This window comes from Triplophysa rosa, linkage group LG11, assembly GCF_024868665.1.
Source record: "Triplophysa rosa linkage group LG11, Trosa_1v2, whole genome shotgun sequence".
In the NCBI taxonomy this organism is placed as follows: Eukaryota; Metazoa; Chordata; class Actinopteri; order Cypriniformes; family Nemacheilidae; genus Triplophysa; species Triplophysa rosa.
The window spans coordinates 17,514,151-17,532,738 of NC_079900.1; the positions used below are offsets into that span (position 1 = coordinate 17,514,151).

Consider the following 18,588-nt stretch of genomic DNA (forward strand, 5'->3'; position numbering starts at 1 on the left):
TGAAATGCACAATAAAAAAAACATGATTTTTGAACATTTTTAAAATCGGAGTTATCTCATTTTGGAACCAAACTCTTCATTTGTAGGTGCTTAAGATTTTTTTTTTTCACATGTCACTGTGACATACATATCGCAATGAATTATTAAGGACATTTGTTTGTGTAGTATGTATGTACAAGATATATTGTCTACCTTTGGCGTTTCGTCAGCAGGTGCTTTTCTATTCCTTTTGCGTCACGTGACCAAGGACGCCTGTCGAAAGGTCACATGACCTGGGTGTGCGCTATTGTAGGAAAGACGGTACACCTGCCTAATTTGAAACGTACAAACGAACCTGTTGATGTGAAATTAGAGTAAGTTTTTAGATAAACCAACCCTGGATATACTTTAAACAAGAAGTTTATTACGATCAATTAAGTTAAACTGAAGGCGGTTGACCGCGGAATAAGATGACCTGACTTCGATCAGACCTGTCAATAAAACTAGGAAGTGAGTGGGACTCGGTGTCGACGCGCGGCCATCTCTACCCATGTCTACATGACTTACATTGATCTGTCTTTAAAGGTGATACATGTTGTGTATTTGTATAAACCTCGGTGCGATGTACAGAGTTAAGTGAGGTTTGCGATAAAGTCATTTGATTCGGGTTGCGTTTGATCGCAGGAAGACTGAACTCACGCAGGTGTTGACACAAGTATCAGGGTAAGTTTCACAAGTCCTCTAAACCCATCTAGCATTTCTGTTCAAATATATATATACTTTACGGTTGATAGCTGTTTATTTAGTCTGAACACTTTAAAAGATTTACTTTATAAAACCTTTTGAGAGAAAATGTGTTTATTTATATAAATTAAGAAGAAAATGTAATTTTATAAGATTAAGTACGTTAATGGTGTTCGTCTCGCAGGTATATCTACCCTCACAAACGCCCAAAACAGTTTACAAACAAACATATACGATTTCCTTCACACTTTTTAAATGTAATATTTAATATAGTAATCATGTAATATTTTTTTGTCTGTTTGACTTGACCATACCAGTTAATGTAGATTTATTAAAGTACAGTAGCAATGTTGAGGTAAAAAACTTTATAAGGAAATTGTTGTGTTACCATGATGGGTGTGAGAGGGTTTAAAATGCTTGTTTGTTTTTTCCAGACTTGTAAATCTGTTAAATGACATATAAAACAATAGGTTTCTATTATATTTAATGATATTGACCTAATAATATTAAAAGAACAATTACATGATAATTTATTAAAGGTATGTGTCATTACATTAGATTATTTAAAAGTTATTATTATTAAAGTTTTGGGGGGGCAAAATTTGGGGGGGGCAAAGACTGCATTTATTTATTCATTTATTTATTAGATATTATTTATTATAATGATCTTGCTTGGTCTATAAACACCATGCACTGCACTGTGTTTGACCTTTCTGTGTTTTTCTTATTTGCTCCTGTAAAGCTGCTTTGGAACAATGCACATTGTGAAAAGCGCTATATAAATAAAATTGAATTGAATTGAATTAAAATTGAATTAAAGTTGTTGCTTTCGTTTATCTTCCACAGATGAATGACTCGAGTGAGGCTTTCAGTACACTGTCAGTGGATTTGGATAAAAACATGAACGATTCAGCCTCTCTGTTGTCATACTCAATGCTAATGTCAAACACGACCGACATGTCTAACCTAACAGTCATCAGGACCGGTAATAGGACTGAAATCGTGGGGGATGACCAGATCTTCCTCAACACCGCCACTGCTCAAGCTTTGTCTGGAGTTTTCGTTTGGTCGGCGCTCCTCATCACCTGTCACCAGGTAGATTATTTAACTGCTAAATTCATCTGAATGTATCTGAGCATTTTACAGGTACTGGCACATCCAGCATGTTTTCCAAGCCACAGTTTAGTACAGTAAATCTGAGCACTGCTGCTTTTAAACCAGTGCCAGCAGAAACATGTGAAAGCCTGTATGGGCTATACGGTGAGCAACAAAATCTCAGCATTACATGGAGAGGCTTTGTGGCCTGGGAAATGCTTGAGGCATATAGCTGTGGTTCATTTAGAGCACACGCAAATAAAAGCAAATTGGCCGGGTGAGGGAAACACGAGCTGTTACGCACAGGCTCCACCCTCATACCTGACCGCAGGTTCACTATCAGCTGTAAACCGAGATAATGCCATGTACTTTTATAAAGTCTATCTGTACCACACAGTCATAAAAAGCAGCAGCATTAACTAACACTCCCTGTCTCTCCAATGGTTATCGATCATCAGAGATCAATAAATAACTCCCTGTTTGCGTTGGGCAGCCATGCTTGTTTTCCTTGCTTTAAATGATCCATTATCCTTTCAGAGCACTTTTAGCTGTCCTTGACCAGCCTAAGGTAACTACAGTACTGGCTGGTGCTGATAAGAGCGCAGTGTACACACAGAATATGGATTTGGTGGTCTCTGATTCTGTAATGCGGAGACACGTAACTGTTCTGCAATGTGCACTTTAGCTTTCGCTCAGTTCTTTCATAGTTACAGAAATGTGTACTTATAAAAAGGACAAATTGAAGCTTCTTTTAAAGGAACAGTATACCCAAAAGTTAAATTCTGTCATCATTTACTCACTCTCTAGTTGTTCCAAATCTGTATACATTTCTTTGTCGTGATGAACACCGTGAAAGATATTTGGAAGAGTGCTTGTAACCAAACAGTTCTTGGCCACCATTGACTACCATAGTAGGGAAATTGCTGTATAAATTTCTTTGTTCTGTTGAACACAAAAGAAGATATTTTGAAGAATGTAGGAAAGCAAACAGTTCTGGGGCACCATTGACTACCATTGTCATTTTTCCTACTATGATAGTCAATGGTGGCCAACAACTGTTTGGTTACAAGCATTCTTTAAAATATATTTCTCTGTGTTCATTAGAACAAACACATTTATACAGGTTTACAGATAAGGGTGAGTAAGTGATGACAGAACTTTTTTTGGGGGGGGGTGTCCCTTTAACTAGATCTGAGCTTTTGTTCAATCCTTGGCAGTATTTCACATATTTGTGCTTGAAAATGAGATATGAATGCAGCAGGAAGTCTCTTGGCAGTGTCGCGGGTTCACACGTGTAAAGTGCGAACAGCTTTAGAAACCTCAGCGACGTTTGTGCACCCAACCCCTGTTTATACAGGAAGTTGTTTCACGGCTGATAAAAGGGCATCATTCACTAACCTTTACACCAGCTGTGCCAGCAAAAGCGATAAGGGCAGGCTCCCCAGCTGTCAGACTGTTCAATATACTATTTATGCTGAGGTTTGATCAGTTTGATGTGTTTGGAAGTGCTTAGTTTGCTCGGTATTTTCCTGTCTTTCTTTTTTTCCCATTTATTATAGATTAGAATATACATTTCTGTGAATAGAGCTGGCTGTGTTGCCTAGGGAAGTACACATTAGTTTTAAGCTGTTATAAGATGAAATCAGTTGTTGTGTAGAAGTAATAGTCAGGTAAAGGGCCTCTGCACAATATGAATATACTCATCTTGCGTATCAAATTATCAATTATATTGGCCGGCATTGTTCAGTTTTGTGGAAGGTTGAAATCTAATTTCCTCGCCCTTGCTGGTATGTTTTTGAATCTTTTTTCATCACAGCCTAAATGACCCGTGATGAAATGTAATATAGAATATGTTTCTCAAGCATCTTTATGTAATTGAACTACTGGGATTTTAGTGATGGGGAGCAGGGGTCAGAAACGATATTTCTTCAGCTCTGAATTGCAGTGCCCGCAATGTGCCCAGAGGACTTGGATTTGATTGCCCTCAAAGTGTCTTGTGCGGCATACCAAAGCCAATACCTCTGAAAATGTGATGCTTCTAAAGCAGCCGAACAACGTCGGAACGGTATATGGTGACTGGAAATGAGTCGCTGTGTGGTGGTTTTCCTCTTCAAGCCATAATCAAGTCAAAACAGTGTGTGTTTTTTTTGTCCCTCAGCATAACAGCAAAACGTCTCATCTACTGCCACCTCATCCGTGGCTTGGCAAATAGCAGCCTGCGGAGGATTGGTGGAGGGTTGCGTGAGGCAACATATGTAAATCCTGAGGAGATTAAAGGAGCCCTCAGGATTGTTTTAGTATTTCAGCGCCTTTCTCGGCTGCGCTACAAAAGATTCTCCCAGTGTTGTTGCTCTTGCGCTGCGCATACTAAAGGCAGAAATTGAGATTGCGTTACTAAAACACCCTGTTCTGAAGTTACTGATTTGCCTGCAAAACTTTGCAAAACCATCAGTGCCAGGAACTATCAAAGCAGTCTTTGAAGACCAGCTATTTGAAACATAACTACCTTCTAGGCCAGCCCTTCTTAAATCGAAGTGAATTGTTATATATTGCATTGACAAGGTGCCAGCGGCGCTCCTTGGTCGACCTGTTTTTCATCACTCTGGTTTCTCCAAGCTTTATTGTCTTAAAGTTGGAGCTGCCCCCGGTGATTCGCTGGCCCTTCGTTTTAGGACCCCGGAGCGCCAACAACAGTTCCTCTCGTTCAGACAGGTTGTAATTAGCTTCGACTGGTTCTCTGCGACAGCCAGCGGACAGTCAATGGCCAGAACCATTACTACGAGCACAGATCCATCTCATTGTTAAGTTCGCATTATAGACACAATGAACTTATTTCCCCTGCAGGCTGGGTGAAATGGAGGACATCAGTTCAGAGACCAACTCCCTTTGTTTTTCAAGAGCCCACAAATACATCAAGCTTCCATCCGTGGAATGAAGAACTCAAATAATGTGATTTTAACTGATTGATTGTCCAAGAGTTTGAAAGTCACAGAATATTGAGCCCCCTCGCTAATGCAGTTTAAGGGACTTTAATGTTATGGATGAGCCTCACGAACTCCATAGTGCATTCAAAAATGGACTATAAAATAGTTAGTTCTGACTATGAAACCTGATTGGATTAGATGTGTTCAGAGCGGTTTTAAATAAGCCTGTACTGTACACAGGAGTACACACTCCTGTGACCTCAACCTGTCATCAGACGAATTAACGATAGCCGTAAACAGCCTACACTTCATAAAGTATTACTTGGTGAAGAAATTGTGTTAAAACTGTGTTGATTTACTAAATGTTCTTGATTTCACTAGTTTTTTCTGTGCTGCATGTAGACTTGCACCAGTATTCAGTGATATTCACGATATTGTTACTGTTTACAGTTTCAGAATACTGTGAATAATTTTAGAGAACAGATGTGAATAATTGTTTACATGTTTCTGAAATCACAGTAGCTTACTTTTTATCAGAAAGTCAAGATTAGGAATGTTCTATCCTAACGCAACCCTTGCTCAGGGCCGTACCAGGATTTTAGAAATACAGAGATCCAACAACTCTGTTTGTCCCAAATAAATAATTTTGACTTTCTTGATCTGTATGTGCATTTCAGGACGTTTGGAGTGCAAATTAAAAAACAATAGCTACAACCATGTCTGTTTTTTTATCAGTGATGAAAATAAACACCTGGTCAGTTTATATTTCTATGCGAATATTACCAGATTCAAATACTGTACAATCTATCTTTCATGAAAGAGCATTTGTTAAGAGCATTTTGTTAAAGTTTTAATTTTTGAGTGAACAGGTTTTTTTTTTAAATGTGGGTTAAGTTATAATAATTAAAGAATGAGAATTCATTTAAAAGTGATGCATTTGAAATGTTTGCAAATAATGTCTAAGCTACAAAGTCTGTCAATAGTCTTCTTTCATTTGAATGGACAGCAGTCCTCACTTACTATCATTTGATTGGCCTCAATCAGGACATGGAAGACCGCTGTTAGGGGCGATTCACATTTCGCGTTTAAAACCGTGTGGAAAACGCGAGCAGCGCTGCATTCTCTAGTGAAATGACCTGCGGTGCGCACAAGTTGAACTATTTCCATCTTGATGAGGCGCCGACTCTCCTAGAAAAATGTGCACGGCACATCATATGCGCATCGCGTCCACGTCGCTACCCCTATTTGCTCGCGCCTGCTGCTTGTCTACATTTAAAATAACGAACTTGCGTGTGCAAAAGACGCGAAATGTGAATCGCCCCTTAGACAGCTGAGGTACACCAGATCTGAGATCAGTTATCCAGGCGTTTTCTACAATATTGGCTGCACTAAATACAGTTTGTCTTATTAGGCAATTGTTTCACGACTTTTATTACACACCATGGAAAAACCGCAATGGTGGGTACGGCCATGCCCTTGCTCATGGAGTATAAGAAAAATATAAGTATAAGCAAAAAATATGATGGGAAGAATGTATGGGTGTCATAATATACCATTATTGACAATAACTGTGATATAAAACAACACAATTATCATCAATATTGTTCATTCTACACTTATTCAGCACCAAGATTTAGCCACAATGGTTACAAACTCTCTCTCTCTCCACTTCCCTGAGTTATTTTGACCAAATAAAAGACAAAAAAATGTATCCTAATATTGATTTCATAGCATCAATTTTTTTTTTTTTTTTAAAACCTTTTATTGGATATTGCAATAATACTGTCTTTGTGAATTAATTTTTTGACCATGATAATCATGTGGTGAGATTATGATATTGTGGGATCCTAGCATGTATCTTTTTTAAGGTGAAGTCTTTTTTTATGCTAGTCTTATTTTAATGCAATGACTAAATGAAAAGCTACCTGGCTTCAGTGTTGTTATTGATGACAGTAAATATATCTGATTATTAAATTGAACACAATACCACGAAAGCAATATTGTATACCGTCCTTGCAATTGTTGTGAAAATGTAATAGTCACATGCCTACATAGACATGATATACACATGTCTATTACATCCAGTATTTTAGTAGATAAAACGCATTGAACATGCCATACTGTCATCATTTACTCAACCTCTTGTCATTTCAAACCTGTATGACTTTCTTTCTTCTGCAGAACACAAAAGTTGATATTTTGAAAAATGTCATACAGGTTTGAAATGACAAGAGGGTAAGTAAATGATGACAGAATTTTAATTTTGAAGGTGAACTACTCCTTTAATATGTTTACAGTAACTGTTGTGTTTGTTTGTTTGTTTGTTTGATTTACTTAGTTTTACCGTACAGTCATAAAACAGTTCGACTATGGACCTTAACACTGCACTTAATCAATTATTATCCATCTTTGCTTTATTGCAGTATACCAGTTCCTGTTATCAAACTCACTGCATGTGCTAATGACTTTCCACACACCTGCTACCATAACAGAATTTTTCATGTTTTTGGCACCTTTTGATCTGCTATGCAGCTTGTTGCCCCAGGGCACACTCAAATCATTGCATTTTACTCTTTTTGCTTTAAAGTCAAATTTGTTGTCATTTATTATGAACTGCCAAACAGGCATGTGCAGCTGAGCCCTTTTTCGTTTGGCTTAACAAAATCTTTGTCTTTCAGATCTACTCGCACCTGAGGTCTTACACGGTACCTAACGAGCAGCGCTACATTATCCGCATCCTCTTCATCGTCCCCATCTTTGCGTTTGACTCCTGGCTCAGCTTGCTGCTCATCAGTAATGACCAGTATTACGTCTATTTCGACTCTGTTCGAGACTGCTATGAAGGTACAGTGACCCGGAGCCACCCTCTTCTCCCCATCACACCCTTTTCTTCTTTCCCACTGGGTGTAATATTACTCAAGCCCAGTGTCATGCTGGTGGGATGACGTGAGCTGTTGTTCGGAAGTCAGGCCTGTAGTGAGGGAGGAGGACGTGCTTTATAGATGTTGGGTGGCAGGTTTCAAAGACGTAAACAGATAGTGTAACTGAACAAACCTGTTTGTTGTGTCACAGTAAACTATTATGATGAGAAAAGGCTGAAGAAATGTGTCTTGATTTTTATTTCTGTGAAGACTTGAAGCACTATATTTTACATTTGTGATTTAAGCAAAACTCGCTGTGTAGAGCAGTTTGTCTGTTTAGGGCTTAGAAACAACATGGTGAATTCCCTGTAAGGGGACCCGCGTATGGGATTCCTTTTGTGCCAATAAGAATGAACGCAAACTTTTAAAAAACAAACAAAAATATACAATGAGAAAGAAAAAAAACACTTTGATAATGAAAACAATAAACTCAGTTGCAAGAATGTGACATGATTTCTTAACAATTTTCTAAGTTTCGTTTTTGCAAATAATAGTTTTGAATTCGCTGCTAGATTTTTCATTTGCACTTTCCGAGTTTTCGTTTACGCTTCTCAATTTTTCGTTCGCCTTTCTGGCACAAAGCTCACGTGTGGGCGGGATTTATGGCCACTTTACTCTCATTGGTTAGTGAGATTTGGATTGACAGCTCCCTGACCAGGAAATCGACACTGAAGACAGTGCAGCGGATTAGAGAGCAATCTGCTTGCGGTTTTCTGTATAGTATTGTTTTAGTGTTTGTACTTAAATTACTTTCTTATTTTGTTAGTATATTAGCAGGGTTGCCAACTTTCACGCACTTAAAAGTAGGACACGCTTCCAGGCTCTATCACGCCGTAACAACAAGCCAACGTCGAGTAAAGACAGGATAGTTAGCCATATTCACATGCAACTTTACGTGTGTTTAGAGGCCATCAAGACAGTAGTCTATAATTTATAATTACAATGATATCAGGAAAACGAGATGCCTAGTGAGTTTTGAGGAGATATACAATAAAGTGTTATGCTTCCAGTTCATATTTCTAATTTATACATTATAATCGTGGTGGCATTTTATGTATTGTTTCTATCTTTAAATGTTTGTTTATAGTTTAAGAAGTCTCTCTTCTGCTTTTCTCTAACCTGTTTTATGTAGGTGTGTAAATACATAATGAAATTGATGTTTGCAAGAGGCAGACTAAATGAATAAAACATTCATAAGGCCTCTAATTATGTCACCTTATGAATTTGTTTTGTTGTAGCGTTTAAAAAACATAAATGTCATTTGAATGTATTGGTAGTGTTTTATGAGGTGTACTTTCTGTGAATGTAAAGAAAGGGGTATAATACTGTACATTCACCATGAGTTTAAAAAGAAAGATACAGTACTTGACTTATAAGTGGACTTAATTCTTTAAAAGGAGACTGTATGCAAGAGCGACATCGTCATCCTCCTCCTCAGTTGGACACAAGTCACCCTCAGGTACATTTATGTAACCGAGATAATAAAATCGCTAAAAGTTTTAATCTCTGTACAGTAACTATGCAGCAATGTTTTCATTTAGCACGTTAATTTCTCACAACCCAATAATCTGTAACATGTCTTTATTGGATGTTATAATGCAAGTTGTTCGTTCCTTTTTAAGAAAATTATCTTACAGTCCATAAAATAATACCTGACAGGAAGTATAAAGCACACAATGAACGAGCTAAGTAAAGGCAGAATTGCTACTGTACAGGAATACAACTTTTAGCGATTTTCTTTATTATCTGAATTACATTCATTTACCTGAGGTTGAGGAGGACGCTTGGATCCACACCGCGCGTGACTTACCAACTTCAAATACCAATTACTAATATACTAACTAAATAAGAAAGTAGTTTTAAGTACAAACAATAAATATAACAGCATGCAGATCGTTCTCTAAGATTCGTTGCACTGTACTGTCTTCAGTATCGACTTCCTTGTCAGGGAGCTGTCAATCACAAACTCACTAGCCAATCAGCGTAAAGCGGCCATAAGTCCTGCCTACACGTGAGCTTTGTGCCAGAAAGACGAACGAAAAATTGAGAAGCGTAAACGAAAACTCGGAAAGCGCAAATGAAAAATCTAGCAGCGAATTCAAAACTATTATTTGCAAAAACGAAACTTAGAAAATTGTTAAGAAATCATGTCACATTCTTGCAACTGAGTTTATTGTTATCAATATCAAAGTGTTTTTTTTCTTTCTCATTGTATATTTTTGTTCGTTTTTTAAAAGTTTGCGTTCATTCTTATTGGCACAAAAGGAATCCCATACCCGCGGTGTATGCAGATAGAAATAGCTCATTCTCAGGTAGTAAAAACATAAAGCTTCATTATGTAAGCTCTTTATACACCTCTGAACATATAGTTGTGTATATTATATTGCATTTCTGTCAATAGATTCTCCAAAAATGACACACTGGACCTTTAAGAAGGGGCATGTTTTCTTTGATCTTCTGCCATTTTACTAAAAGGTTTTTTTTTTCACATTAAACAACTGGTTGTAGTTACGTTTAATAATATGAAGAAGAGAGAGCCAAAGAACTGTTTTCATATTTTATTTCTCATGGCACAAACTGATCGTTTGTTGTAAACACTGGAAGACTTTAAACTGTCCTTAAATAGCAGCATAAGATTAAGATGGATTTGCTGAATGGAAAAGTTGCACGGTCAACAAATTTCATTCACAATATCTCTAAAAATCTTCTTTCAGATAATAAACATCCACTGAAAACATATATTCATTTATAACCGTGAATGTGCAAACAAACAAAACCTGGAACCAAGCGGTGACATGTCAGATGCCCATTTTTTCAAGACATTGAGGATAAATCAATATAGAGGCTGGTTTTGTAAATTAGTAAAGTTAATTAATAACTTAATTCATTTAATGAAGTCATTTATTAAAAGTTTGTGTCACCAGAATGTCTAAATAGATAGACACACACACTTGTTTTAAGAAAAGATGTTGAAAACAATGTTATGTAAATGGGTTAAAAAATGTGTCAAAGGGTCAGCTCTGCACATAAGGCATTGCAATGTAAACGCGTCTAAAAATAGCTCCTATTGAGCTCAACCAGTCCTTAGTGCAGCAAGACAGAAATCTGTTTCAATGTGTTTGAACCTCCCAATGCAAATTTAGCAAAGTTCAGCTGTCATGTGCGATTGACGTATGTTGATTTTTTTGTGTGTGTGTGTAAACAGCATTTGTCATCTACAACTTCCTGAGCCTGTCTTTTGAGTATCTTGGAGGAGAGAGCGCCATCATGTCGGAAATAAGAGGGAAGTCCATTGAGTGAGTGTCATTGCATCTGTTTTTGAGACTGAGTCCAGTTAAACTCTGTACGTCTCTTACGTGTAGCTTTTCTAAAAGGAGGACTTCTATCTGGCAGTGTCAATTTTTCTTTTATTACATCCATTGTCTAACTGTTACCATGACTGTTTAAAATGGAATACTACTATGCAGGCATTTTTAAGGCTGTGCTCGATATTAGGATTGTCACAGTATCAAGAAATTGCTTCTTAAAAAAATCATTTATCCACTTTAGGTCCAGTTGTCTATATGGCACGTGCTGCCTTGTAGGAATGAGTTACTCCATTGGCTTCCTGAGGTTCTGCAAACAGGTTTGTAATCTGTCTCATAATTGTACTGTATGTCCTATTATGTTTGCAAGTCTAAACATACTGTATATATGTAAAAGCCTGTACAGTATAGGGTAAATTTGCATGACTCCTGTCTCCTCGTGTTTGACCTGCCTTTACCTGAACTGTTGCGAAGTGGCAGCTGTTATCATCGTAAAGTCTGCTTTCCTGAAAAGCTCCAGCGGTTAAAGCAGGATTAAAAACAGTTGGAAACAGGTGCAAGCGGCTCGATAATAAACGTAAAAATAGCTGTTGCCGTCAGCCCTGCCCTGTCTGCGCAGCAGCTGAGGAACCCATTCGCACTTTGAGAATAATACTGATGGAAATTGGATTTGAGAGCACCATCCTGAAAAGAGTGAAAATAATGTGAACTTTTTCTATAGAAAGTGGAATTTCAAAACGCATCATTCTGTCGGACCGGATGCCTACGTCTTGCATTTTCAAAGCGTCATCTTGCCACGTATCAGACTGCAGCGGAGACAAAAGTCACTTTGATCATTTTGAGATGGATTTTCAGACAGGCATCTTCGATTTGAAGCTTGAGTTCCACATTGATGGATTAAGCAGCCGATTCACACTTGCTTTAAATGAACTTGGGGAAAGTCTTCTCGGTGTTGTTTTCAATGAGTGCATTTGTCAATCATGTCGAACAGTGTGTTGGTTATACAAGAAACGGAAACTTCCTGTCAGATATAAATACGCAACATTATCATGTTAATAAAACATAATGAGGACAAGTCTTATTTTGCAAACAAAACAGACTTGTTGAAATATGTCCTGTTGAAACAAGATGCTGGGTGGGACATAAGGAATGGCTTGTCCCATTTTGTGAAATGACCTACAGGCTTTAGGTTACATCACTTTTGTGAACATTTCACCCAAAATGAAAATTCTGTCATCATTAACCTCAGATTGTTCCAAGCCTGTATACATTTCTCTGTTCTGCTAAACGCAAAGGAAGATATTTGGAAGAATGTCCAGATGTATGGGCAGTGCAACATGAGTCATTAGTATGTTTATTAGATGTCTCAGAAGAGAGAAACTTTTACTTAAAAAAATCAAATACATTTATTTGTCTACTAGCATATTGATAGTCTCAAAGCTGACAGTTATGGTCTAAAAGCCACTCTTATTTTGATTTGGTTTTTGAAATTCATTCGTTTCCATTACTAATGTCATCATCTAGGCCACGCTGCAGTTCTGTGTGGTGAAACCCATCATGGCCGTCATCACCATCCTCCTCCAGGCTTTCGGCAAATATCACGATGGAGATTTTAAGTGAGCTGCCCTTTCGTACATGCATTTCGTATCAACTTCCCATAATAACACATTAACCTTTATTTATATGAAATGCATTGACTTGTAATGTTTATATTTGTTTAGTGTAACAGGAGGTTACCTCTACATCACCATCGTCTACAACATCTCTGTCAGTTTGGCTCTCTACGCCCTTTTCCTCTTCTACTTCACCACCAGTGACCTGTTGAGAGCTTATGAACCTGTGCTCAAGTTCCTCACCATCAAGTCTGTTATTTTCCTGTCGTTCTGGCAAGGTGAGTCATTCAGCGGACTATCAGAACGGACTCCATAACTTATAACCAATGGTATGAGTCTGGAAGCGGATCTGTTTGAGAATAAAGGCGACGTTTACACTCTTTTAACTAGCGTTTTTAGATATTTCCCTGTATGAATGCAAGGATTGTTGGGTTGTGTTCCCAGGTATGGTTTTGGCTATTCTGGAACGTTGTGGCGTGATCCCTGAAGCTCTGTTGATAGATGGACACAAGGTGGGTGCTGGCACAGTGGCGGCCGGCTGGCAGAACTTCATCATCTGCATTGAAATGTTCTTTGCCGCCATCGCCCTCCGCTACGCCTTTACCTCCAGCGTGTACCAGGAGAAGAAGAGTCAAGAACCAGGTTAGAATGCTTAAAAATCTGACGCTTAAAAAAAGCACAACAAAACTTTGTAACTTGTTTTGTCGAAGAAACTTTAGAGGATGTTAGAAACATGTCTCGGTGAGCCTTTATGAGGCAACTGAAAGTTGTCTTCCTCAGGAGGGTTATGACTCAGAGCTCGGCTGGAATGCTCAACACGTAGAAAACATCAGTTTGTGAGAAACTCAGACCTGTGGCAGGTCAAATGGTGTCATTTCAATTGAAAACAAAGTCTCTTTTTCTGTATTTTGAATAGAATAGTGTGAAGAGTATGTTCCTTACACAAGGCTATAACGGAAGTTTAATAATAAAGAAGTCATACAGATTATTTTTATAGCGCTTATGTTCTTTTGTACACTGATAGCCCATGGCTACTGCTGTTTTCATTTCATAGGAAAGAATTGTGTAAACATTCTGCTTGTGTTTACCCTCGTAGGTCACAAAGAACACGATGCAATACTGTGCAGGAAACTGTTTCCCGAACATAGCCTGTGGGCTAAAAACTCACCTCCACATATATTAGTCATATTCTGCTGTCCCTGTGTTTAGGTGGTGAAAGCAGTTCTATTTCAATTACCACCAACTGATGTCACTTCAGCAGCAGAATGTTAAAAGCTGCATTAGTTTTGCGCTCTGAGAGCGAATGCAATATAACTCGCCTGTCAGTCAGATGTGCATGTTTCAAGCCTCGTGTCATTTTGAATTGTTAATCTCCCGTCTCAGCGCCAGCTGAGAACGTAGACGCGTTCTACTCGACAGTTACAGGTAGATGTGTGAGGGGATCGTAATTGGCTTTCAAACACCTCACTGTACTGCTGGCATACGAATGCGTGGCGGTCTTTTGTTTCGAGCGTCGTTTAACGCTGAGCTCAAAGGTTGAAGCCGCTACTGGTTTCATAACCTTTCGCTGTTGATAAAAGGTCACAACTGTGTGCCCAGCTGAAGCTTGTTTGGCAGAATACTCCTCTGAGACCGCCTCGACTAGTGTACACGACATCCGCAGCTTAGTGAGCCAATTACATTATAGTTAAAGGAAAAGTTCACCCAAAAATGAAAATTCTGTCATGAATTACTCACTCTCTAGTTGTTCCAAACTTGTATTAATTTCTTTGTTTGGTTGAACACAGAGAAAGATATTTGGAAGAATGCTTGAAACCAAATGGTTTTTGGACCCCATTGACCACCATAGTAGGAACAATTACAATGGTAGTTTGCTGTCCTACATTCTTCAAAATATTAAAATGATAAAGTAATTTTTCCTACTATGGTAGTCAATGGGGTCCAAGAACTGTTTGGTTACAAGCATTCTTCCAAATACTTTTCTCTGTGTTCATCGGAACAAAGAAATCTATACAGATTTGGAACAATTTGAAGGTGACTAAATGATGACTGAATTTTAATTTTGGGGTGAACTATCCCTTAAAAGTCACAGTGAAATCAAAATGAACTCCTTTTTTTATGGACTATTGTAGTGTGGTTTTTTTTATAAATTATTAATCTGTGAACTTATTTTTTTTATTTGTGTGCACTCATCTTAATCAAAAACGTAACCCCCCTTAAAACAACTTCTTTATTCTGTCACGAGTTATGGCGTGAGGCCGGGGCTACTCGTTTCTGCCCCTCCTCGCTAGCAAAATGTCACTGAAAAGATTCAAATCTGCCTCCAATTTGTTAGCAACGCCCAACATCCAACGATCCAACCAGCTCCCAATGGACGAAATCAAATACTGTCTGTTTTTCTTTCCATATTTTAGAAGCCGTTTTACCTCAGATATACATTATGATAGGGAAAACAGTCAGTCGCGACTTCCATTTCATGACAACTTTAAAAGGAAGTTGATCCAAACAATGATCATTTTGTCATCATTTAATCACCCACGTTGTTCAAACCCTAATGGCTTTCTTTGTTTTTCTGGACAAAAACACTGATTTTGTTTCTGTTTTATGTTGTGCTGTTCTAAGTTATTCAGTTTACAATGGGAGTGCCTCTTTTTAAGCTTCCAAAGGATGCTAAAGCATTATGTAATAACTCCAATTATATAATTATTGACCTGCTTCTCTCTCTTTCTTTCTGTGTGTGCATTCTCAGTGCCTAAACTCAACTGCGTTGTTCACGCAGTTTTAAGATGTTTATTTAAAAACGTAAGTAATGTGCAACAGCCAGAACAACAGCGATCGCATTACAAGAAACGAGAAGTAAACATTTGTTTGCGTTTACTCTCGCATGAAGAAAAGAGGCACAGGTCAAAACTGTCATCAGATTATGGATTTTACTTAAACTGTCCCATATTGGATTATATTTTACCATCCAGTCATAATCCACTCCAATTGTAAACACAATTATTGTGTATGATGTCACAACTTGTGGGAGGGGCTTATTCTCATTGCTCGCCCTCAAGATTTGACGTTTGCCGTTGATGGCCAAACGGTTTACTACCTCAGGGACATTGTTGATTCCAATGTTTTACCTTCTATCCATAAAACCAGGTCCCAAAACACTTTCCTCTTAACTCCGGTTTAAGTGCCACGTTTGAGGCTTGCCAGAGCAATCCCACAGTTCCTGGGCCAGTGTCTGAAAAACACAAATACCTACAAACAGTGTCTTAAACAGAAGGTTGGAAACTACCGTGCCTCTTGTGGAGGCCTGCCATCATGTCTGGCCAAGTTCTTATCAATCAAATACAGGCTAGATATAGTTTGCTGAAACTCATATTGCAGTGTATCAGGCTGTACTCTGTAGCCTCATTTAATACATCCTCGTCTGAGAAATGTCTAGAAACTCTTGGATTGTGATTTTTCTTGCGTGCTGCCCAAAATCCTCTAGTAGATAAATGAAGCAGGAGAGTGGTTTGCAGACTGCGCCAGTTGAGCCAGTACGTTTTTTTATCCTAGTTTCTATTTGGAAATAGCTGGCTTGGTCCTTGGCAGTGCCAGTGGCGGCATGTTTACAAAAGGTGAGGGTAATGCTATGATGGCATTGTGTTGGAATGTCATTGGATATTGCAGATTGTGTAATCCAGACCTACACGCAACACACAAAATATGATATGCTTTGTGTTGGTCTGCTCATCATGACAAATGTTCCCTTGAAGTTGGATAACATTTACCCAAGATCTAACAAGGGCTTAAATGGCGACCGCATTCTTTGCTTGTGATGTCATTGGTTTACAGACAAGACTGTGTGAAAATGCATTGTTTCCTTTTGTAGAGTGTTTTAGTTACATCTACTAAACCCATATTTAATCTTAAATTTCACATCCCTCTCATATCAAAAAGAAAAGATGCCATCGAAAGTATGCCACTTGTTATTTGACGCTTTTTGTCCATTGTTTTGTTTTGGCAGAGAACGTAGCACCCATGCACAGCATCTCCAGCGGCCTGAAGGAAACCATAAACCCTGGTGACATGGTCCAGGACGCAATACATAACTTCTCACCGGCATATCAACAGTACACCCAGCAGTCCACCCAGGAAGTCGTGCAGCCCAACGTGAACGGCAAAGCAGGAGTCAGCACCACAAAGAGTTCAAAAAAATCGGACAAAGTGATGCTGATCGACACAGATGATGAGTTCTAGTTCTTCATCAATCCTGAGCTCTATATTTAATCCCAAAAGCCAAACATGACTCATTTTGACTGAAAAAAAGACATTAATAATGTAAATCTGCTAATGATTCTTTAAAAAAAAGAGCTCGGAATGAACGCTTTCTGGAACGGTTAATTTCTCACTCTCTGCTCATTGTTTTGGATCTCCGATGTACCCCCAGATGATCTTGCCCTGTAATGGTCGTTGTAATGGCGCTGTAATGGCGTCCCTTCTCATTCAAAACCATTCTTATGATGCATGCCTGATAAAAGTGAGGCATCAGGAGCCGTTCAGACGGCATAAATCTGGGACTGGCAATTTCGAAAGCCGTTATTGCGTCTGCCCGTTTGAAGTATTTGCTCAGCAGCCCTTTGCTGGGTCTCAAGACGAATCGAACCGGCTTTCACAGACTTTGGAACTTGCACTTCAAAATGTTGTCTGCGGCTCTTTGAATGCTTTGTATCAGTCGTGCCATGCAGACGTCGATTGATTTGGAGACTCATTCATTCAAGCCTTCGAAGTTTGCAGGATCTGATGCAAAAAAAGGCGATACTGCTGTCATCGTGTATTTAAATTGCAAATAAATCGTATTCAGCCATTGGATGGTTAAAGCTTTAATTTATGACGTTGGGTTTTAATTGTATAGGTTTTAAAGGGGAACGTTAATGTTAAATTATGTTTGGTTATCGACTGTTAAAAAAATTAAAGGGCATTTTTATATTAGCCACATTATGTGATAAGCTACCTTACGATATGTTTCTCTATACAATATTTTGGTGTTTTCACATCATTTAGTGGTTGAAACCATTAATATACCATCAAAGTTATGTATTTAGTCAAGTATCACACAGAGTTATTGAAAAGTAGGGATGTAACGATTCACGATTCTGATCTCACGATGCGATTTATTCACGATTTATTTTTACAAAATGAGTTGAAACAAATTAGAAATGAACAACTTCCCTTTGCATTATTTCTTAAATGCTTCACGTTTCTTTGTATAATAAAATTGTTTTATTTCAAATAACAAAACTAAACTGCAATTTTATAACAAATTAATAATAGAAAAAGTCTCTTTAATATAAACAAACTAATACTGTCTGTGCTTTTCTTGGAATTTTTTGCATTTAAGAAATATCAGCATGTCCACGTTTAGGTTTGCAGTGAACATGGCGGCCCCTGCTGTTCAGAAAATGTATTGCGATTCAGTTCACACCTCAACCGATTTGAATCGTCACACATTATAATCTATTTTCAACCGGCTCACGGTGAATGTTACATCCCTATTGAAAAGTGTATATATATTTACTACTTGCACAACGTGTAAAGTCTTTTTCAGTCCTTCAAAAAAATGTAATGGGTTCTAAAATTTGAAGATGACTTCTGGATTGTGGTTGAATACGAAATTGTTTTCATGATGCTGATATTCTTTTGATATCTGTAAGGATCTTGTTGCTCTCTTCAAAGTCCGCTAATCTATGAAGGAGCCATGTATATCCCCTATTGAAGCAATATTAGAAGGTGGCATTAAGTGACTCCTCAATCTAACAAGTAAGACTTGTGCCAATGATTGCTGCCTTATAAATGTGGAGGAAGGAAATGATGTAATAACATCTACTTTGTACTGTATGTCCTGACCTGTCATCTGTCAAAATATAATGCGTCTATATATATATATATATATATATAACTGAACATTATAACTATGAATAATAATGAATTGTGTTTGAAATAAATTCTGGAATTTATTCTATATAGATGA

General features: G+C 38.0%; 1 protein-coding gene across 2 annotated transcripts; it reads left to right on the forward strand.

Moving 5' to 3' along the window:
• The first annotated feature begins 252 nt into the window (after nucleotides 1–252).
• tmem184a (transmembrane protein 184a) lies at nucleotides 253–18,535 on the forward strand. Of its 2 annotated transcripts, none has more exons than XM_057345656.1 (9): nucleotides 253–564; nucleotides 1,570–1,818; nucleotides 7,421–7,586; nucleotides 10,869–10,959; nucleotides 11,213–11,288; nucleotides 12,493–12,584; nucleotides 12,690–12,859; nucleotides 13,026–13,223; nucleotides 16,585–18,535. In XM_057345656.1, the coding sequence occupies exons 1-9, from the start codon at nucleotides 538–540 to the stop codon at nucleotides 16,815–16,817; spliced, it is 1,302 nt and encodes a 433-aa protein (XP_057201639.1). In that variant the 5' UTR covers nucleotides 253–537; the 3' UTR covers nucleotides 16,818–18,535. The 2 variants fall into 2 exon arrangements, with proteins under 2 accessions (XP_057201639.1, XP_057201640.1); XM_057345657.1 differs by having other exon boundaries at nucleotides 254–702; nucleotides 16,585–18,531.
• The last annotated feature ends 53 nt before the right edge of the window (nucleotides 18,536–18,588 follow it).